The sequence below is a fragment of the Salarias fasciatus genome, chromosome 12, assembly GCF_902148845.1.
Source record: "Salarias fasciatus chromosome 12, fSalaFa1.1, whole genome shotgun sequence".
Taxonomy (NCBI): domain Eukaryota; kingdom Metazoa; phylum Chordata; class Actinopteri; order Blenniiformes; family Blenniidae; genus Salarias; species Salarias fasciatus.
In genome coordinates this window covers 24,295,123-24,318,791 of record NC_043756.1, presented here as the reverse complement: position 1 = coordinate 24,318,791, position 23,669 = coordinate 24,295,123, and the positions used below count along the sequence as shown (strand labels likewise).

The 23,669-nt window shown below is 40.2% G+C and overlaps 1 protein-coding gene across 1 annotated transcript in view; it reads right to left on the bottom strand.

The window, feature by feature from the left end:
- The window catches only part of LOC115398786 (transmembrane protein 132C), a 309,021-nt gene that overhangs the window by 9,525 nt on the left and 275,827 nt on the right, over positions 1-23,669 (bottom strand). Inside the window, exons 7-10 of the mRNA XM_030105736.1 lie at positions 11,130-11,335; positions 6,392-6,455; positions 6,073-6,204; positions 5,378-5,455 (exon numbers count right to left, since the gene is read on the bottom strand). Coding sequence (XP_029961596.1) covers positions 5,378-5,455; positions 6,073-6,204; positions 6,392-6,455; positions 11,130-11,335 — 480 coding nt within the window. The remainder of the gene's footprint in view (positions 1-5,377; positions 5,456-6,072; positions 6,205-6,391; positions 6,456-11,129; positions 11,336-23,669) is intronic.

Sequence of the window (23,669 nt, the reverse complement as noted above, 5' to 3'; positions counted from 1 at the left end):
TGTGAACAGACAACAGTGGCTCCAAAACAACTGCTATCATGTCATGTCATACAGAATGATACACACACACACGTATGCGCACACACTTGCAGAGCTCTCTGCATTCCCCAGCCCAGACATCTGAAAACTTTAAGACCAAAAGGAAAAGTTCTTGTCACCAAATAAAACTCATCTGGAGTAACCAAACCTTTAAAGTGACGACAAACCATCATTAGATGGGAGGTAAAGATCTGCAACATTTACAGAAACTATATCCTAAGTTACATTATGAAAGTTCGACATTTTATTGTATTTTGAGCTGTTTTGGCTTTTGTAGTGATTTAACTTCTGTATTTTTATCAATTAAAATGTTTTTTAATATACAAGAATTGAATTTTTGAAACCCACAGGGAGCCATTACAGAGGGGCTGAAGAGCTACATGTTGCTCCAGAAGTGCAAGTTGTGGAGCGTCGTCCCAGCTCATGGAGCTCATCTCTGCTATCTTGACTCTTTGCTAAACCCTAACCATAAAATATGTTTAAATAAAATGAACCTTGAGGAATAAACAAAACATTGTTTGTCCAGTGGTTTGATCCTAATTGAGTAAGTCAGACCTCACCAGTAGAATGTCTCACTGTGCTTATTGCAACTTACAACTTAAACAAAAAACACACACAGAGACACACAAACACACACGCAACTTCTCTGTGGGGTCATTTGCAAAGCCCCCTTACACAACAGCTGCATTTCAACCAAAATAACCTATAACCTTCAGTTTCTAAGTACTTTCAAAAGTTTCAAAACCTTTCCGGAGTAAAACAACTGAAGAGATGAAAAAGCAAAAACTAAACTAAACTAATAACAAAACAACAACCCTGAACTAAATTTGGGCCTTGAGAGCCTTAAGAAAACAAAACCAAAGTTCTTGTGTTGGTTCTGAGTACTTCAGAAAAGTTCCCTCTGTTGAAAAGCAACACTTTTTTTAATTGTTATTATTACCATCACTTCCTAAATAAAGCTTGATACTAAAACCACCCAGTCCTTACAAAGTGAGTTGGACCTCCACAGTGCAGCGTCAACCCCATAAACTGGGTTGAACGAGCACAGGTGAATCTAGGATGCGGATGTCAGCCACATTGAAGCACTGTGGACCAGAGGTCAGGGGGTCAGGGGGTCAGGGGTCGTGCACCCAAACCGTTTTCTTCACCCTGAATTTGTAAATGTTGAGGTGACTGGTCCTCATGAGATAGGTAGTATCCAAGTTTTAGAACCAACAAAGCATGTAAAACACAAAGACGTACACATGCTTATATATGGCCATCCAGCATCGCAGCTGTGCTCCACTGTTAGCGTCCAACCGAGGCAACACACCCGAAACTACAGAAGACTGAAAGTAAAAACAGAGTGGATGAAAGGTGAAGAAAGAGTTGATGTGTGTGTGTGTGTGTGTGTGTGTGTGTGTGTAAGTGAGATGGAGAACAAGCACGAAACAAAATAAATGGAGTAAGTGTCAGAGGGACAGAGACAATGACAAATAGAAGGGGACAGAATGTGAGTGGGGGTAGAGAGAGGCAGGGATCGGGGTGCAGATGTAGAGACGAAGCAGCAGACAGGCAGCGGTGCAGATTAGGAAGCCGACGCGTCGTCGCGTACTCCTCCGCCCGGCGACAGGAGGACAGGCAGATCTGATTGGTGTACAAAGAAAATCTCGGCGAGAACGTGTCGGGGCGTCAAACTCAATCCCACCCTCAGCGAGGTAACAGAATGCGGTGATTGACGGCTTTGGGATTGCTGTTCGAGACGGACGGAGAATAAGAGGGCCAAGAAAGAGAGACTGGGGAGGGAGAGGAAGAGGCGAGATTCGGGGAGACGGAGCTGGGGGGTAAAATTGAAATGTCAAACTATCAAATGACGGCTGCCGAGTCTGGCATCTCGATGGGAATGCTGAGTAAATTCTCTCTCCTGGCTCCCTAACGGTGCACAGCTGTCAATATGTGTGCATCTGTATGGCTGTGTATGCGTGCGTGAACGTGGCCGTCCCCAGTTGGACGGATGCAAACACACACTCAGCTGTTCCCCAAATCCCCAAGATATCCCCTCACTGATGCACTCAACTCCATGCCAGCACAGTTTAACACGCACACACACAGCAAATAACACAGTTTTTAGAGAAAATGTCTGAGAAAATATGCAGTGACAAAATTTGGTGGAGTCATAAATATTAGACATACATGTTCATGTGCATGTTGTGGGCAGTCTCTCTAAATATTCTTTCAAGGCACGATATTTACACTTTATTTGAGAGGCTTCTGAAATTTGATCTCAATACATGGCACTTTATGGCCACTTTATGGCCACTATATGGTCACTATATGGCCATGCAATAAAATATTTCTGTTGAAATTTAAGATTTGTTACACTGACTCATATGAATTTAAAACCATAATACTGACATTACAACTGGATTTTTGTGTTCGGTCAGATACTGTGTTTGTGAGAATACAATCTCAGTTACAAATGTTTTTTTCTTTTTCTGAATTAAATGTGTTGTCAACGATGTTGATTATACATCAATCAACAATCCATTATCATTGATTCTGAAGAAACAGCCCACCAAACAATTACCTCAGTTTTTTTATGAGCTAATTTGATGTCTCATTGCGTATGAATACGATAGGAGAGGTTATATTTTTCAGTGATCTGAGCCAAGAAGTCCAAGGATGGAGATTTGTGGAACTCCACAGGGTATTTTCATATTCTCAGATTTATAATTACTGATTGACAAGTGTTGTTACAGTGCTGTGGTTTAACCTAAATCCAAACTGAGAAAACATGTTATTGTTTTGTACCATAAAAACTGTGCATTAAAAACTACCTAAACATATCAACAAAACCATGTTACTGTTGTTCAGCTTTGGGGTACAAGTACAAAAATGAAAGTTTGTCCACCCTGTTGCTTCGATGCAGGATGGCCGGCCTCATTAGAATTCACCAAGCACACTAGTGTGTTGGGTGTGTGTATGTGTGTAATTCCCGAACATCACACTGAGATGTCAGGGCAAAATCCAGCAGTTAATTGTGGCTAATTGTGTAACAAGCTAGCGGGGGAGGTTTGTGGTCGCAGGAGAAGATGAGAAAGAAGATAGTGTTTACATCAGCGGCGTGCTTCTGCCTGCGATGTGAAGTGCCAAATTACACTGCACTAGACCTAATCAGACACTTACCGCCGGATCTCTCTGGACCTCTTGTCCAAAAAAAAAAAAAAAAGACAAAAAAGAAAAAAAACATTAAGTATTCTGCTTTGTTGAGTTTTTCTAATTGAAAAAACAGCTTAAAAGAGCCAAGGACAGTTGTACAGAAGCAAACGATCCAAACCGAGCATTGTTACTTGTAATGTTTAAAAGCAGAATCCAACAGGCTAACTTACCCACCATATCAGTTACCTCATTTATAAAACATGGCTTAGGATACATACCAACTGTGAACATTCATCTAAAAGCCAAAAATGGTGTATGTCAAAAAAAAAAAAAAAAAAAAAAAAAAAGAGTCAGATTTACTAAGCCAGGGCACGTTCAACTGCATGTGCTTTTCCCCTTTTTAAATCACAGCCTGCCCTGAAAGCTGCTCAGGTGCATTCCCCTCATGTTTCGCCCTGGACACACCCACTTTCTACAATAAATGGTCAATGCGAAGTACCGCCTGAATATTCTGCCTGCTGATCAATGGACTTTTGCAATCCCCCGTGGATGGAGAGTGAAACAGAAGTGCTTCTAGAGGAGGTGGAGGCAGGAAAATGATATTTGGTTGTGACAGTGGAATGACTAATAAAAGAGAATTGCGTAAACAACAGCATGTGGTCAGATGATGTGTAGTGTCCTCAGAAACGGTGGGAGACGAGGAGGAGATGGGCGTCCGGATAAAGTTTACTCGATAAAAAGTGTTTCACTGCTGTGGAGCTGTTGGATTATTGATAGAACAAAATGTGGATTGTTATAATCAGGATTTGATTGGCAAAGATACAGTATATATACATGAAATTTCTACCTATCTTCAGGCACTGACGTGGTTCATTCTGCTGATATTTCTGATGATGCAACAGGTTTAGTTACTCAAATTAAAGGCAAATATGTTTACCTACATAATACCTCAAATGTATTGGAATATATTGCCAAATATACTAATAATTGCTGATTTCAGAATATTTTAATATACTTGAAAAATATAACATAGTAAATCTTATATATGGGACTAATATATTGCCTAATATATTGAATGATACTTTCCAGTATACTGCAGTATATTTCTGTTTCATAAGGGATAGCAGGCTGATCACCATGCAACATGACATTCTATCAAAATAAAGAAAGGGAAAAGACATTGTCAGGTAGCAATTTACAGAACACAACAAAAGCTTTTATTACAGGTAGACAGCTGATATGTAAACACAGCGCTGCAGCAGCATGGAAACACTTTCGATCAGTTAAACTTCTTTAACACGTCACCGGCACTGTGTATCCTGTCACCACAGCTCTCTGCAGCAGCGAAGTGCATGGAAAACCTAAAGTGTCCTGACCAACAATGAGCCGCAGACGCTCACAAATATGTGAATTCATGATGAAGAGTGTGTGATGGCTGTCTGAAAATGCAGCTCAATTAAAGATGCTGTTAAAAAAATAGACATGCTGCTGTCTTATTATCAAAGCAGCATGAGACTTTCGGAGCCTTGACAGTCTGATAAGTGAGAAAATTAAATGTAAGAGATGAATCCAGCTTCAATACTCCACTTCACCATCTGTGTCACCTCCTGTGTCCAAAAATCCTCATACACCGGGTGTAGCGGACGGTGCACTCATTCTCACGTCAAGTACTACATTATTTTTTAAATCGCGAAGTTTGTACGCCACTTTCAGGCCCTGTTTTAAGCATAAGCAAAGTTTATAAATGAGGCTCGTATTGTTTTCTATTAAATCCCTTTTGAGAAACAAGAAACACCAAAAAAAAAGCTCTTTGAGAAACATTTTGTGAAATTCTGTCTTTTGGAGATTTTGTAAGGTCAGAGTAATGTTGGCCTTCAACAGTCTGTTCATTCTTGAGTACAACTAAACATTCACTTAAAAATTTGAACAGATTTAATCGAGGACCTCACAAAAAAACTCAGCTAAATATACTGAATGAAAATGTTTGCTGATGACGTGGTGATATCGAGACAGGATCAACTGAGGTCAGTCTGAAAACTGAGCCACAAAACACAGTTATGTTTGTTCAAGACAGGCTGCAGAGCTCAAAACAATCTGCTCCTCCAACGATCACTGGAAGCAACCAGAGGAAACCAAGAACACCACCTGCTCCTCAAGATTTATATCATCGGATCAGATCAATGTCTTCATGTGGTTTTACCTGAATTGTGGTCATTCCCAGGTCTCGCCCCACTAGGATTCGTCCATCTATTAGTCTGGCAATTCGATGGTCTTCTACCTGTGGGGCAAAGAAATTCCTATCAGTAAAATGCTACAGGAATTTATTCTGGTTTATAATGAAAATGGAAAAAAAAAAAAAAAAAAACATCTCCCTTTTAGGAAACTTTTAGCTTTTCATCTATTTTCCCTAAAGTGAAATTCGCAAAAAGCTAGTCAAGCTTTACCTGAATTTACCTTATAAATACATTTCATGGAATGTAGAGATCTGAGTCTGTGGTAATAAAGGGGGATGTTTTTATATTTCATTGGTAAAGAAGACTCATTTTGGAAGATGTAATAAGAAACTGAGTTGTAAAATACTAATCTGTAAGGTTAATATGTATCTATTGATAGAAATGGAACAGAAGATGGAATTACTACTGCTGTTTGTACCCTTCCATGAACCCTGATAGTCAAATCAGGCAGTCTCTTTTCCTTCACTATTGTCTACAGTAACTGATTGAAAGGGGATCAAACACTCCATCGAATGAGTACATTTTTTTGTCAGTTTCAGTTTTCTTCCAAGCTGAAGATACATGTCACTAAATCAAATCAATTCCTCTGTAACGTTCAATTGAAAACAAAATAATTTATTTACCCTGAGATGTACATTTGAGAGAATTTCCATTGACTCACCTTCAGCTGGTCCAACACTAAATGAGTGATATCAGCCTGCCAGTCGGCCCCCAGCATGTAGACCATCTCTCCTCCAGGATCGGAAGGCTCTGCGACAAAATGGGTGAGGACACGTACCAAAGCGTACTGGTACTGAAAGGCAAAGAGAAACGTCATGTGTCAAACCACACAACTGACACTCATTTCATTGTTGTAGTTTTTTTTTTATATATATAACAAAGTAATCCACCAGAGATTTCTTATGAGCCTCGAAATTCCACTTGATAAAAGATAAAACTCCTTGTTTCAATCTGTGATATGAAAACCAATCAAAAATTACCTGCAGGGTGCAGCCTTTGCCTTTCCTATCATCATCCTCGTCATCCTCGCTGTCTCGGGTCGGTCTGGGGAGAAACCAGGAGAGATAATTAGAAGTGGGAGAGATTATCTCATGATAAAATGCCCTTTTTTCATGGTCTATACTCAGCTTTAGCTAATCTACTGTATGCCCTGGTTTTGCTTTAAACAGATAACACTTTAAATTCATGTGAAATACAGCTTCAGCAGTTCTCACAACAGGATTTTTTTTCTTTTCTGAATGCTAACAATGCAAAAATCATTGTATAATATACAACCTATATGTTATACCGTTCCTGAGAATACATTACATTTCTGCAGCAGTTTCTTGAAAGGATTGAACTTGTCTTTTCAAAACTGAACTTCTAGTTATCAGACAAACAAAGCTTTTACAATGACCTGCTCCGCCAAGTGAAGAAACAAGTTTGACACTGTCAGAAAAAGGAAAGATAAAGGGACAGTTATCCTGATACACAGTTGATGATGCTTTATTACATCCCACTCATTGACTGGCTGTCACATTTCCCCTGTGATGGTCCAGGGTGTACATTGTTTTTAGGGGGGATTGATTGACTGCATGAAACTTGGTGGTGTTTGTTTTCTTGTCACAATGAGTGCCATCATTTCTCCAGTAAAGTGCATTTACTACACCGTCATCTAAATCACGTCATCTGGAGTTTCTTGACAGGCCCCATGCCCCAGTAGAATGGACCAATCACAGGCCTCGTGGGCGACCCTTTGCTTTCTGTGCAGCGCCACAAGTGTAACTAGAGGCTGTTGGAGGTGTACGGAGCGTTAAAATACAGGCTGTGCAGAGGTGGTTCGCAGCAACGCACAGCCTTTACACATCATGTGCAAACAGAGCATTAATTAGGCTTCACGCATGGATACACAAAATTATTATTTTTTTATATCATGTTATTTCTTTTTTGTTATTTTCAATCAATTTACCAAAAGTGTACAATTTTTAAATTACTATTGTAGTCTCATTCTATGATGATGGGATTATGGTACTTTGTTGACACGAAAGAAAACAAAGCAGTTGTCCCCGTATCCTCAAAGATGTTTCAGTTATTTAATTTTTTTGTGGTCCAGCCTCCAAAAATAAGGGAAAACGTAAAAAGGCTTGAAATGCACAATCAGTGTTCAAACAACAAGACTCCTTTTACCTTTGCTCCTGAGATGATCATCTCTTTTTGTTTTTCCTTCTCAGACATACGTAAACAGAAATTTGCTTTTCCGTGACTCCCTCTGTGTAACATCCACCCAGCACCACATCCCAGCAGGACCACACACACACTCACACACATACACACACACAAATCTCACAGCTGTCCCAGTACCTGTGGTACCCAGGTAATATTACAGGAATCCTCTTTCCATTTCCCAATGCCCCCATCGTACATCGGTCTGTGCGAGAGTGTGTGTCTAATAATGCTTGTTTCACTCTGTGAGACAGTGGTTAGGAGAGATGGAGGGGTGTGTGTGTGTGTGTGTGTGTGTGTGTGTGTGTGTGTGTGTGTGTGTGTGTGTGTGTGCTTGGTGCAGAAATTGGCGAAATTGAAAAATAGGCCCAGCAGAACAGAACGGAAGGGAAGCAAGATGGGGAATAGTAGTAACACACACATAAATTACTACACACACCCACATTACCTCAAACACACAGGGAGTACACAAACAGGAGAACACAGAAGCATGCAGGAAAGCAAACATCCAGGCTACGGAGAACTGGGATTGTATAATCTGAGAACATCTGCATTTAGTTCCTTGATTTGCATTTGAATTTGTGGGATGCAAGGCACTGAGTTCAAAAAAACATTGCCTCACTGTAACTTCTAATGTCGTGCGTTGCACATAGTGGTAAGAAAAAGTCTGATTCATAGTTTCCTGCTATGATGAATGAATTAGTCACTTGAAGCAGCCTTATCTCAATCTAACAAGTGTCTGTAATTCTAATAATCTTTTTAATGTCTTTGCTTCAGAAAGACATTAAATATTAATAATGCTGCTGTAAGATTAAGTTCAAAGTTCTTTCTAACTATGATGAGTCGTCTGAATCTTTCTATCAGAACTATGATAATCTCCTCTTCTCTTCATGGTTCGCCGAGTCTCATTGGTAATATTTATAGCGAATTCTTCAAACAGCAGTAGCCCAGCATGATGACTGACTACTGCAAACTAACATCATTTTTAAAATGTTGCCGTGTAAAGTTACCGTCTTCTTTTTTGCACATTTCAACAGCAATATTTTCTCATCCTGCCTGTGAAGCTGAGTAAATACAGTTGTTGGGTGAAGGTGTAGTGGAGAAGGGTTTTCTTGTGGCTGTGATAAAACCGACGTGCAGGTGGCGGATATAAAAGCAGTGAATCCTGCTGCTGCAGTTTTTGATCCTCGGCAAGGTACGATTACCGAGGACGTCCGAACAATTTGAAGCTATGTGTGACATTAGGTTCAGTGTGGTTTGTATTTGTGACTTCATGGCTGATTCAGAAAACCAGAACAATTTATACAAGAATAGATGTTGCAAGTGATTTTCCCATCCCTTTCATTCCAGGATCAAAATTTAATTGAGGCAAAAGGGCTGAGAACCCAAGATTCATGTTATTCAAATGAACAGAAAACAATAAACATATAACTCTAAACAGATCTGTACAATTATTAAAGAACCAAAAATTGTTATGAATTAATTTAAAAATGTGATTCTACTGTGTGTGTAGGTTTACTTTCCTTCTTTTGATACAAAGTTTCATCTTTGAGAGAACCAGATCTAGCTTAAAACTGAGCAACCAAGACACAGAATGAACAAGAAAAAGGAAAAAAAAAAAAAAAAAACTTAGAGAATAGTTTAGGATAAAAGCTGGAGACTTTTATTACAACATTGAACAATATGATATTATTCTGATTTTCATTATTCACACTGGGGAAAATTACGAACCCATTAGGGCTGATCTCCAGGAAATATACCATTCCTTTAGTACCATGAGACTCTCATTCTTCTCAAAACACACACACACACACACACACACACACACCAGCATCTGTATAGACACACAGAGACAATGAAATGCTCTGAACAAAATGTGACACAAACACACAAGCACCCTTTGATGGACTCACTTCCATTGTCTCCCTTTTCACAGAAAGCATGAAAATTCATTCATTCCCAGGCGACGGTGCCAAAGCCATAATAGCCGTCATCAGAATAGCCCGGTGGACCTTGACCTCATAGGAAATCACTGTGCTCTCAACCGCTCTATTCAATAAACACTACATCACACCCATCCACAGACGCGCGCGCACACACACACACACACAAAGACCAGAGAGGTGGACGCTCACAGGTGATTTTACGCATTGCTTCTTTCATGTGTGCAGCGGCAGCAGGGAAAGTCAATATATGACGTGTTCTTCGCTTCCTGCAGCATTGACCCTATCAGGATCAGGACGCTCTGTTTAACATTTCAAGCAAAAAACACACTATTTTTGTGTTTATCTTTCAGAAACGTTTTGCATTTACACAACAGTGTTTTGAAAAGGATGTCGGTTCACTTGGAAACAACAGAAATGCTGAACAGGATGTAGTTGGCATGCAGGACCACTAGTAGGTGCTGTTTGTCGCACAGACGCACATTTCCCTGTTTACACTGAGATGACACGGAACGTTTTCAAAAAGTTGTATAGCCCCGAGCACCATTATGAACAGAAAACCAAAACACAACAAAGGTTTTCCATTTCACTTGAACTCATTGTGTAAATGGGACCGAGATCTGCTCTGAACCTGTGACCCGGGTTGACCGGTTCCCTCATGTCCCTGAAGAGTTCAGACCGAACAGCCTGTGCTGGGCCCACCATTACGAGTTCCCAGGTGGACGAAAGTTTTATTGCTCATACAATATACTAAAAAAGAAGAAATGGTAATCACAATATATTAATGCTATTTTAAGGAACAGTAGATTTCTATGAAAACAGATATAAAATAATACATTGCTTTGCAGCTTCATTTTTCTTCTAAATGAAGGACCTCTCATTGCTTTTACACCTTTTTTACACCACTGAGCAGTCCTCCACCTATACTGTTGATCACATTCAGCCCATTAGTAAAAGTATTGTAACCACTGGCCCATGGAAGGTTACAGAGAGAACTATATGTGAAATTTTTACACGTTGACTGAATAGCTGCTATTATGTGTGAATATAGAGACAGAGTAGGGAAAATTGGGTCACATGGCTATACAGTTGTAAGCAGGCTCATCAGCAGTGAGACTTCCTGGGAAAAAGGTGAATTTTTACATAGTAAGCTAAAAATTCATTTACATCTGCTTTACAATCTGGAAGATTCTAAAAAAGCCACCATGCAGTGGTAATTATTTAAATATCTTACTGCTGTTTGAGGACTCCGAAAGCACAAGTGTGTTCTGCGTAAAACTGACATTTTGTCCACTGCAGTTTAAGCCTGGGAAGCAGAGTTATAGGAATAAGATTACAATTTTTATTAATGCTGTTCAATAAATTGAAAGTCTATCATTAATGCAGTACTGTCAGAAATGAGAAAAGGGAGCGTTGTAAGAACTGCTGGTTAGGAAAAAAGGAACACTGACACCAGGGAAGCAGAACAATTGTTTTTGCAGCATGTGTCCAAAAGGCTGGAGCTTGATGCTAATGCTTCCCTCTTCCAGTGCCTGCTCCTGTCCTCGCCTTCTCCTTCCCTCCCTGGAATTACCTCTTGTTGGTGACGATGGGAACCCTCCAGCCCTTGACCTGGCTCAGCTCGGTGTCTGACACATCGATCTGCAGGGGGAGCTTGGGCACCCAGACGGTGAGCTGCAGCTGGGTGGAAAGGTGCAGGTAGGTGAAGTTGACCGCCAGAGACTGGTGGCCGCGCATCTCCTTCCCGTTCACCAAAACCTGGTCGCAGTTTGGAGAAACCTGGCAAGAGGAAGATGAAAAGAAAGAAAATACGAGTCAGGTCTGTGGAAAAGTCGTGCGGAACGATGACTTCCTGAATTCAAATCAGACAGATGCAGCACAGCGTGTTGAACGGGAGCAGATGCCTTCTCTGCTGAAGCACAGCTGGGAGCAGGTTTTTCTTGGAAGATTTCAGCAGCAGATCAGATATTTGTCATTTTCTTTGAAAGGTGTCTGCAAATGGTCACGACAAAAGAAAAATCTCAGCACTGTTGCGAAAACAACCATTAGAAGCCAAATCGATTCAAACAGCCTCCTGCTCACACTTTCCCATTGGAGACTTTGCTATTGTGTTCTGGTTTTCTCATTACGTGTTGTGACTTTTCTTAATGTTGAGTTGCTTTTGCATTTACGTTATGGCTTTGATATTCTTGTTGAGTGTTTTGTTTGAGAAACATGTTTTTTGTATTTATGTAGCATTCATTGTGTTTGTGTAGTTTCTTCCCACAGTCCGGAAAACACACTGCAGGTCTCTGATCCAGACCCTGTGTGGCTGCCTACCAATGGGTCAGTTCAGAGAAGGAATTTATACAATGGTGATTCATAAAATATGATAAAACTAGTAATAATGATGATAATTTTACAAAAAAATATCGTAATGTCCTTTGTGGGACTCGCCTGTGTCGAGAAATCGAGAAATGCAATTGTGTAGTTTTGGAACACTATTATTCAAATTGTACTGATACTGAAGGGCACAAAATGTGTGTGGACACCAGATTATTATGGTTGTATTTCACAAAGCCGACAGCACCCCGCAGATAATTTGAGAGGCAGAACAAGTGGAAAAAGCCTGGATTTGGTCCAGTTTTGTTTGAACCCTTCTTTTCATTTGGCTGTGCGACTGATTGAGCTGACGTTTGACCGGCTCACAGATTTTACCCACAGTGCTCGGCACAAAGGCAACGGATCATAACTTCACATGGGCACTGGAGGATGACTTTCAACTGATTTGCAAGTCCAGTTTGTAAAACAAACTTAAGTCAAAATTTCAATACTATTCTGCATCATAACAACACAGACAGAAGGACTCGAACATCCTTAAGCAAAAAGCAAGCTAATTGGTCGACTTACTTATCAGGGAAGTTTTTCTACTGATTGGTTTTTATTCAGTAAATCAACAATTTCCAACCTCCTCATGTCAAGAACAGACTCGGTAACAAGTGTCTATGCAAACTTATTTTAACTGCTGCAGCAGTGGTGAGTGCCTTTAGTGTCATTCCTTGTCTTTACTGTTTTGTTTTCTTTCCCTCCCACTTGTATTTCTTGATTCTTCATATGTTTCTGCACCTTTCGCCCACTCTTGGCATGTATATAACCTCTCCTCCCCCTCTGTTTTTACCCTACACTTATCCTCCCTCTTTCCATACCCACTTTCCTCTGTGTACCTTACAATTTCCTCTCACTCCGTCTTATTTCACGCTTGCCCTCAGATCTAGCATTTACCTCCTTTTGTCCAACTTTCCTGCTCAGTCTGACTTTTTCTGTCTTTCGCTGAGCCCCAGGTTACATTTCAACCACGCCATCTTTAAATCACAAAAGGCAATTCACAACTACACTGGAAAATGAGAGCAAAAAAAACATTTGATCCATTTAAATAAGACTCCTAAAAATGGAAACAGTTGCGTTTATATCATTTCCACACCAGCTGGCTGCTATCAGCATGCAAACACTCCAGTGGAAATTCTTCACACCAAGACACAAAAGAACCTAATTATTAGAAATTATGATAAGAAAATTGAACTCCTAAAAGTACAAATCTTGTTCATTGTGCTTCTGTTGGAAAAAATGTCACAAAAACAGCTAATACCACAAGACCCATTATTGCAGCTGATTTTGTGTTTGAGAATTGCTGTTGTCTTCAAATAAAAAGGACTGAATGTTATATTTCTTGATATTCTGGATCACAGTAATTAAATGGGAACATTTGAGGGGTTAGTTTAGATGAAAGCACTACTGCAGTCAAACTGTAGGATCTGTGGTGATGTCTTGAAGTTACGCTAATTATGACAGGAACAACGTATAAAAGCAGGCAGCAAAGAAACTCTGTGTTGAGGAAACGTTGATTTATGCATCCCAGGATCTTTACCCAGAAGACTTTTCTTTAAGTTTGAAGTAAAACCTAAAGCAAGTGTTTTTTTTCTCCTTCTATAGTTTTTATCGTTGAAGACACCAAATCTTAACAAACTTTGTGATGGACCACTAATGACTGTGTGCTGGAGGTTGGGGGACCCAGGTCTAAAGGGTGGAGGAGGTAGAGTCAGTCCCTCTACCTCATACTTATGTCGCTGATAAGACCTGACAGCATTCATTAAAATGAGGTGACCCACTGGAATAGATTAGTTTTTTTTTTCTTTTTTATTGTAAAACTTGTTTTATCTGGAACAATTTCTTGGTATAATGCAGTTTATCACCCTAAGACGATAAAGTTCTTATTTTCTCATTAATAGTAGATTATCATGAATTCATTTGTGCCAGAAGGGCAACAATACACTGTCATAACAATATATTATATATGAAACTATTAAATATTATCGTGATATTATCTTCTCCAAAGAAAAACAAGATCTTTTAGTAATACTTTAATTCCCTCTTGTTAAAGGAAACTTTTCCACATGTAAAAGACGCTCGCTCAGTTTATTGATTATTAGAGGGGATGATAGTGGATGAAATGTTTGATCCACATGCATTAACGTAACTCCACTGATGTTTACCACATGTGACGCGCTTCTGATAAAATCAGCAAGCATTCCTGATTACCAGAACTGGACACACTTATGGTATTATCTTCATCAATTATTTTGTCTTTTTAACTGAGCATGTTGTGAGTAGCTGCAAATGAAAGTTTGTCATTTATTCCAATATATGTTCATGTTGTGTATTGTGCAGTGTACATTAAACGTGGAGATTTAGAGGTCTCATTTTCCAGACCAGTAGCATTAACTGACTTTATTTAGGCCTCATTCACAGAACAAATTCAGCTTTCTGGGTGTCCAGTGCTTGCAGACACTGAAGAAAGCAACGTCTTGAAAACAGCTTCTAAGGTTGAACTTTCTGAAACCTCTTGAAAAGAAGTCATGAACGAAAGCGATATACATATATATATATATATATATATATATATATATATATATATATATATATATATATATATATATATATATATATATATATATATATATACATACGTGTGTGTGTGTGTGTGTGTGTGTGTGTGTGTGTGTGTTCTTGTATTTCTATCCTTGTCGGGGCCAAATGTCCCCACAAGGATAGCAAAATGTGGAACGAGGTGCCTTGTGGGGACCTTTTTCCGGTCCTAAGTAGGAGAAACAGTGTTTTCTTGACCATGTTGTTGTTACTGAAAAAAGTAAAAGTGCAAAAACATTTCTTTAGGGTTAGGCTTTGTTGTGGTGTGGGTTAGGGTTAGGGTAAGGGTCAGGGTTAGGGGCTAGACATGAATGGGAGTCAATGGACGGTCCCCACAAGGATAGAAATACAAGACTGTGTGTGTGTGTGTGTGTGTGTGTGTGTGTGTGTGTGTGTGTGTTATTATGCTTTCTTTAGCCTCCAGATCAGTTCCATAACCTTTTCTCACAGACATGGAAAGTCAAGATGTTTTATCATCAGCCTCCAGTTGTACCAACCACCTCTCAAAACCTGTTTTATTTTTCAGCCATCCTGCAAATGATGAAATGATGAGATGGATGCACTTTTTTTTTTTTCCTTCTTTAGTTTCTTTGGTTTGGAAATGAGAGATAACAGCTACTAGGCCTGCACAATATATCGTTTGAACATCGCCATCGCAATGTGCGCATGTGCAATAGTCACATCGCAGGATGTGCAATATTTTATTTTTTTTAATTATTATTTTTAACTTTTGTTTTGCTTCGTAAAAGCAGCAAGCTGCTCCATGCTCCGCACCCCCACCCCCTCCCTCCTGCTCGGTACTCACTGCCCCCCTCCCTCCTCCACAGCGGGGGGGGGGGGGGGGTTTCGGGCTACACTCTGAACACAGGCGAAATGCAGGAGGAAGCGACGGAGGATTTAGTCCCCAAAAAAAGGCCAACATGTGAAATTTGGATATATTTCGGCTATAAAAAAAAACGATACGGAACAAAAAAACACGTCCTCTGCCGACAGTGCCTCGTCGTGGTTTCCTCAACACGATTTAATACGTCAAACCTGTTGGACCATTTGAAACGCCATCACAAGCTCCTGTATTTCCAGTGCAAAACCAAAGACCCCAGGTGAAACTTCATTTTCTCAAAAAACAATTACAGAAGCCTTTGCCGGCATAACACCATATGATAGGAACTCCAAACAGCATCGACAAATCATGGATGCAATAACTTTTTACCAAGCGAAAGACGTGGTGCCATTGAACACCGTCGATCGTTAAAGAGGGATTTAAAAAAATGATCCGCATGCTCGACAAGCGGTATGAAACACCACGTATTTCTCTCAAGTGGCCATCTCCCCAAATAGAGCTATTCAGGTCATCTGGTGAAAATTCTTCCATTTTTAATATCGCAATATATATCGCAATATATCGCAAGCCCCCAAAAAATCGCAATGTCAGTTTTTTCCAATATCGTGCAGCCCTAACAGCTACACATCCGTCTGCAGTGATCACTTCACAAAATACATTTTAAAACAGATTTAATTGAATTTTATTTAACAAAAAAATACAGAAAGCTATCATCAAATAAAGGCCTCAGTTTTGATGTTCAATTTAATTCATCTTTATTTATATAGAGCAAAGTACAACACAGTTATTTCTGAATTCTTTTAGAGAGAAAAACCAACAGTTCCACATGAGCAAGCAGAAGCGACTGTGGAAGGGAAAAACTCCCTTTAAAAAAAAAAATGAGATGAAACCTGCAGAAGCAGGCTCAGAGGAGGCGGCTTGCTGCTACCCCCTCTGTTCTGTTAGACCTTTATTGGTTGTTGTTGAGTGATGCCAAATCACGTTTCTACCAAAATTCCCTTGATGAATACAAACAAGAGTCGAAACTGAGACACGTTCGTGTTGTGACTGCTTTTCTGGCTTCCTGAGAAAAACTCTTTGACCTTAAATGAGGTGAACACTTCGTGCATCGGCGCTAAAGCGTTTCTTCTCTCACCTCTTAATTTCTTTCAATTTAACTTTCTTCTCGACGCGTTCGCTCCCCGAACATAAAAGGAGAAATGCCCAACCCTCCCTTTCTTACCTTCCTCTTTCCAATTTCCCTTTTTCTTTAACTTTCTCTGTATCTTTTTCCCTCCAACATCCATCTATTCCCTCTCTTGACCCGCTCTTTTTCTTTTGTCTCCACCTCCGCCTCCCCTCCAATCACACCGTCTCCCTCTTCATCTCACTCTCTCGCCGAAACCTGATTTACCGCTTGTTAACATCAAAGGGATGTTAGACTGTTGGTGCCTCAAACTATTTCTCCAAATCATTTTTATTTTCCAGGTGTAAATCAGTGTGAAACCTGCACGGTTACTGTGGTCGGGTTTCGTTTTCCAATGAAGGCATAAGACAAGTCGGGCGGGGGGGCACAATGGGTCTGCTTGAACTACCGCTGTCGCCTTTGTTCAGGTCTGGCTTTTTTATTTATTTTTTTATCAGGTTTGCTGAATTATACTTGCACCTAGAATGAATAGCCCAAAGGACCTTCTTAGAAAAATCAACTTTTAGACAAGTGGGAAAGTTTGAGGAAAGTGTTCTGGAACTTTTCGACATTGGAGAATTACAGATTTCTCTCTGCAGCACAGGGAATGACCTGGAACCTCAAAAGAGTACTTATACATGGGCCATGTCTCATGATATTAACGTCTGACATTTAAATTTAGCCTATTTTATTCATTTCTGCTTTGAATGGGGAATCCAATTGTCAATAAAGCCTGCTGTCATTTCTTTAGGCTAACTTAACCGTAGTTGTTATCAATGACATGCATGAACAGTTATATTATATTAATGATGAAAACTGCAACATGGTGAAGCTTCAGCTGTCAAATGTAAGAGATGAGACGCAGAGCACAAAGTAGTTTTAGCTTTAGGTAGAAGGGTACTTATCCCTCTGTCTTACTTCCAGAAGAGAAGCCGAAGAAAATTTAAATAGATTTATTCTGATTTGGTTAAAATCATTGAAAGATAAAAGTTTAGCAAAGTGAAGCAGAGAAAAGAACAGTATAAGAAGACTTAAGATTTAGATTCACTAGTTTAAAACTGAGCAAGAAGCACAAACTTTTTATTCTTAAGTGAGATTTATCATACTTTTATCCCCTGTTTAATTTAGTCTTCCTTTGAAATGCTCATAGGAACAGAAACGCATTTCATTAGAGTCTGTCCTCTAAATGATGCTGCTGGAACGTGTGTGTGTCCTCATGGCGCATGGCTTCGGAGCACAAAGCCAAAATGAAGCGGCGTGAGCTGCCAGACACATAATGTGGAGACAGCAACACTTAGACAGAGAATTTACTGCATGAATGCTGGGAGACAGGCACACACACACACACAACACAAGCATACACACAGCTGGGGACGTGGCAGCGTGACTGACAGTGTGAACAACAGCTCTGAATAGCTGTTCTGACTGATTGGATCCCCCCCCCCCCCCGCATTTATTCCTTGTTTATTCAATGTTCTTCATCATTGAACACAAACGACGCAGTAACCTCGAAATACGGGGAAAACTGTCACAAACTCTTGCTCCATTGATTCAGTCAGTGTGAAGGTTATACAATGCATACAGTACATATGAATTCACGAATCAAAACTAATTAATCTATAGTTCAAAATAAAACCAAGAAAAACAGAATGTGATTATTTACAAAATCGGGGACCTTTTTTAAAAGAGTTAACCAATTTCTCTGCATAGATTGACTCATGACACCCTGGGAGATGAAATAATGTTACTTCTTTAAGTTCCAGACAAGGTCGACACATTCAGTGAAACTCAAATATGATTTACGGAGCAGAGCGTACAGCTTGATTCACCTGTGTTCATGTGTGCTATCAAATTTTGTCTTATCAACTTTGACTTGGAGGCCGCCGTGTACACAACAATGTTTTCAAGTGTTAACGGAAAAGTTAATGAGCACCAACTCGTGGCCTAATGAGGAAACCACATTGTTTACAAAATACTGCTGTGTTTCTGAAATGAAAAAGCAAAGCAAAAGTTGTGCGTTTTCACTTCAAGTGTCGTCGTGTAAACAGGGCTCAAAACTGTAATTTCACTGAGGCCAGGTCCATGAAGAAACCCCATCCATGTCGATTATGAGTTGAGGGTTTAGTTGCAACCCGAAGGTCAAAATGCAGTCAAGAACGCTCCAGAATAGAACAAAAAGCAAAACAATTGGGATTGTTTGAACTTGTTCTCCAGTGCCAGCTCTTCAGTGTTTCATCCATTTATTGTGCGCACTTCAAAACTGAGGGCCACTTTACCCTAATGGAGTTTCTGAGCAGATTTCAGGACTTTACAGCTTTAAAAAAATCCAGATGTTCTCTTTGCATATGCTAAAATCTGTGTCACTTACTTCATAACAAGATAAAAGGTTATGGGATATGTTTCTGGATTTTTGTGAAAGATTATTGAGTGCTCAAGACCAACAGTTCATTGTGTTATTAACTAAATAAACTTAGATTATTTTGCCTAAAGTTTAATGTAGGCCCGGGTACTACAGGCTATATGTGGCCCTTGGGATCTGCTTGACTGGCTCTTTTCAATTGCAAATCAAATGAAGTGTGCCTGATGCATTTAGTACTTTATTTACATTTAAATGGTCCTTGGTGCATCGCTGGTCGCTACATGGTGGACAAGTGAAGAAACTGTCAGAGTTTTTTTATTTGGTGGTGAAACACCAGCACCTATTTGCTAGTTTTGCTTTGCTTTTGTTAAAAATATGAACTTTAGATGAAATAATTGTCACTACGAGGCGATGGACGAGCCCCATCTGCGACGTGCGCTGGATCCCGTCCACTTTGATGAAGTGGACGGGATCCAGCGTACATCCAGATGGTGCTTGGCATAGATAGAAAAAGGAGACATTTTGGGTGAGTTTGTGCTTGACTGTGACAACAAGTCGGTCATGGTGTGTCTGGTGTGGGCAACTTAACCCTGCTCTCTTCAGCTTTGTCCTCTTCTTGAAGAAATCATGGCCTTTACTGGCTTTCAGTTGAGGGACTTTCATAAAAATATGTGTCAAAATAGGAATATCTCTCAGGAAGATTAGCTGAGGATAATCGTAGAGCTCCAAACACGATGCGCAGACTGCATCCCCTCACTGCTCATCTTTTATTTACATACACTGGAAAGATTCAGGTGGCCAAGTTAGCTGTGTCTGTTTCTCAATGGATTCTTGTGGTTGGCTGCTGTCGCACAGACACAAACTTGACCACAATTGCAACAATCTGGCAGAGAGTAAGACAAAAAGGTAGGTGTGTCAGACACAAACACACATAGAGAAGACGCTCAGGCTCAGAACAAACAGATTGGTGTCTTTGCAAGTAAACAGCTGAGTTGGAGGTTTAAGGACACTGAGGAATGGATTTAATCTCTGTGTTTCTGAGAGAGAGAGAGAGAGAGAGAGAGAGGGAGAGAGGGAGAGAGGGAGAGAGAGAACACAACAAGTGGAAACAGTGACGAGAACGAAAGCAAAGAGAGAAAAATTGAAGAGACAGAGAAAAAGGAGAGTGGAAAAGGAACAGTAAGGAAGAGTGCGGGGAAAAAAACTAACCAAAGTAAAAGTGTGGATCTCAGCAGTTAGGACTTGTTCAAAATACAGGCCGGAACAACAACAACACTAAAAACATCCTGTCGTCACCTTTAGTAAATACCACAAACACCACCGCAGAAACTGTACAAACCTGCAAAGACAATTTCTGCAAACTTTTCTAACTTTTCTGCGACAGTTCTAAGAAAATAAAAAAGACTAAAACTGAACTGTTTAAAGTGTGTTTTGTCAAACAGCCATGGTCGAGTCCTGGCTCATAGCTGCAGAGCTTTGTCGCCGCAAAACAGAATGTAAAAGGACTTTACTCGCTCAGCACATTCCTCTGCTCCAGCAGTCTCAATGGACTTTACACAATCGGCCTCATTCATACAATCGCGCACGCACACACACACACACACACACACACACACACACACACACACACACACACACACACACACCACACACACACACACACACACACACACACACACACACACACACACACACCAAGAGTCATGGTGACCATACAAGGTGTTTCATCACCACTGGGAGTCATTTCCACTTCGGTGTCTTTCCCAGAGAGATTTCTCCAAGTGGACCAGGGGAGCAGAAGGATCAAACTCCAAAGCTCAGACTGGAAAAGCCACAGCTGCTTCAGGGATGTTTGGCTAATTTGTGTCTCGAGTGTGTGCTGGTTTTTCAAACACCAAGAACTGGTTCTACGTCATCCAAGAGAGTCACACAGTCACACACACTCATGTTTGCATATGCCTGCAATTCAGGGTCAACCCTTCACCTCAAAATTATGTTTTGGAATTTTGGAGCCAGGAGAGAAACCCGGGCATGCGCACATGAAGAACATGTGAGCTCCACACAAAGACTCCCAAGACTCCCCGCACTCATAATTGGGGCCTTGTTGCGATGAGGTAAAACAAGAGTCATCTCTAAAATCAGACAATCTGGAGCACTAATCGTCTTCTGAGCTTGATTCTTCATCTTCCAGAGGAAATGGGAAAAAACATCTTTGGCAACTTTGACAACAATTTGGGTGCCTGTTTACACAACAACTGTGGTCAGAGCCACTGAAAACTTTTTGAGAACGCACCCACTCCACTGTCAATGTTTGTAGCTTATCTCTCTCCGTAAGAGTGCAGTTTTGTTCCAAAGCCACACAACAGCTCCCACGGGTAGAAGAATATTCGCTGTTTTCAGCGTTGCCATGTAGACAGACAGACATGTTGAAAATCTCGCTGTATAAATGCGAAACTTTTCCCAAATGAAAAAATAAAGTTCTATGTTTTTACTTGAAATGTTGTGTAAATGTGATCTTGGTCTTCATGTGTGAGAGTGCTGACTAGTTTTTTTCATGTTGGATAGATTTCTGCACTCCCAACTTAACTTTGAAGGAGCATAAGTAACAGTCAAGCCTCCCGCCGGCCCCAGACTTGGCAAATATGAGCTGGAAACATGATTTTTTGCACTCAGACAAAATGTACTTTACTACGAGTGCCCACTGTGATTTCTAATGATCTACAGTTAAAGCTGCAGATTATGCATGCAGGAACCTCTGACCCTCAGACCTCAGGCTTGTTTCAGAAGAAAATGACATGTTTTATCTTAGCTACTGTGCAGAGGTTAATTGATGTTCACGTCCCCGACGAGTCGTGCATGAACATGCAGTCTTTGTTCCACTTACTGTGCACTTGTCAAACCACCCACTCACCCTCCCTTAAAGAAGGAACGATTACTTGTTATCTGAATGTCAGACCTTGAAAAGAAAATGATGCTCCTGGGTGAGAGGCACCTGTGGCTCTGGTTACATTACACTAATTTTATTCGGATGCTGTTGCCACTGGGCATTTGTTATTACTTGAAAAGATATTTCAGGCCACCCGGGAGATTTTATGTCTTGAAATAATGCATCACATCAAGGTTCTGTTAGAGGACTGTGAGGAGAAAAGCATTGACTCCCTCTGGTGACAGCCCTGTGTTACAGATGAACACAGCAACACATCAGCAGAGAAGTGTGATGGCAGCAATACTTCACATCCCTCTGTTTAGAGACAGTTATTTCACATATTCTATATTCAGCTGAAAATTGCATTAGGATAGCCACTGCTGAGAGTCAATCTTCAGGATTCTGTTTTAACTGCAAGTGTCCATATTGTTTATATTTATTTTATCACCCAGTGTTTTTATATTTTGCTTTTTCTTTGCTTTAGAAAGAGTATCTTGCTTTGCTCAACATATGTGAGCCTAACAGAGAATCAGCCTCACTAAACTCTACTGACTGGTGATATGGTTTTAGAAGATAAATCTCTTTAATTAAATATTTTCCTCACTCTACAAGTTTGGAATGTTCAATCACAGATTCACTGGAGCCAAACTCATAATGAAAACAAATTTCCTGTGTTACTATGAGTCACTTTCAGCAGTAATCTTCAATAATGATGGCAAGAACATTCACATGAACAGACGATGACGTTGTATGGATTGCTATGAAGGTGACTCTCAGCTACAAAACTGCCAAGTTCCAGGAAAATATGGTCTGTGATTTGTGACACTTTGGAGGAAAAACACTGTCATTGTTATTATTATTATTATTATTATTATTATTATTATTATTATTATTATTATTATTATCATCATTATTATTATTATTGTTATGCAGCTATTTACTACAGCAGTAGTGCACATGTGCAATAGCAGCATTTCAAACATCTACATGGAGATGGGAGTCAGAGCAAACGGTTCTGTTTTCCCTCATTTACAAAGTGATGCTCCAAAATAAATTTCCTGCGAAAACAGGTCCAGGACTTACTGACTTATTTCCATTACTTCTTCTCTGCTGCATCACAATGGGATCCTCCACTTTCTTATTGTAAAGGGTGAATGGAATTCATTCTTAAAGGCTATTTTTACCACTCCAGCAATCTCGTAGCACTTTTCATCTACTCAATAATGTCCATAGTTGCCAGGCAATGAACATGACATCCGTATAGCCCCGATTCCTGTCGACTCCCTGTGATGTTGACTTCAAGAGTGAACAGCACACGCTGCCGACAGGGGGAAGAAGAAAAAATAAAAAATCTGGTTGCAGTGCCTTCCACAACACCCATCTGCTCATCCTGTAGTCCACCATAGCCGTCGCTCCTGCCCTGCACCATACCTGAGTTTTCTCCAGAGCACCTTTCCAAAAAATGAAGTTAAAGAATGACCGCTTGCTGAGAAAAGTCGCAACATAAGTCACGAGCAGTGCAATATTCCTAAGCAGTTTACCAAGAGCAGCAGGAAATAGTAGCACTGGTGCACAATCTCTTTGTGCTCTCTGGGTTTTTCAGTCACTTAAAAGTGAAAATACAGTTTTGAATATTACCTTTCCACGAGTGAGACATCATCTGATGTTTGAGTCAGACTGCAGGTTTTAATAAGTTGCAGTGCATCTTTTCCTGGCTTTGACTGCAAAACCAATTTCTCCATTCAAGTCTTAAAACAAATGACAAACACACCAGAAAGGAGCAGGAATAACTCTGCTGGGCTTTTCCTGTTGGTGTACTGCCACATAAAGTAATACTCAGACTATGCAATGAGGTTTTTG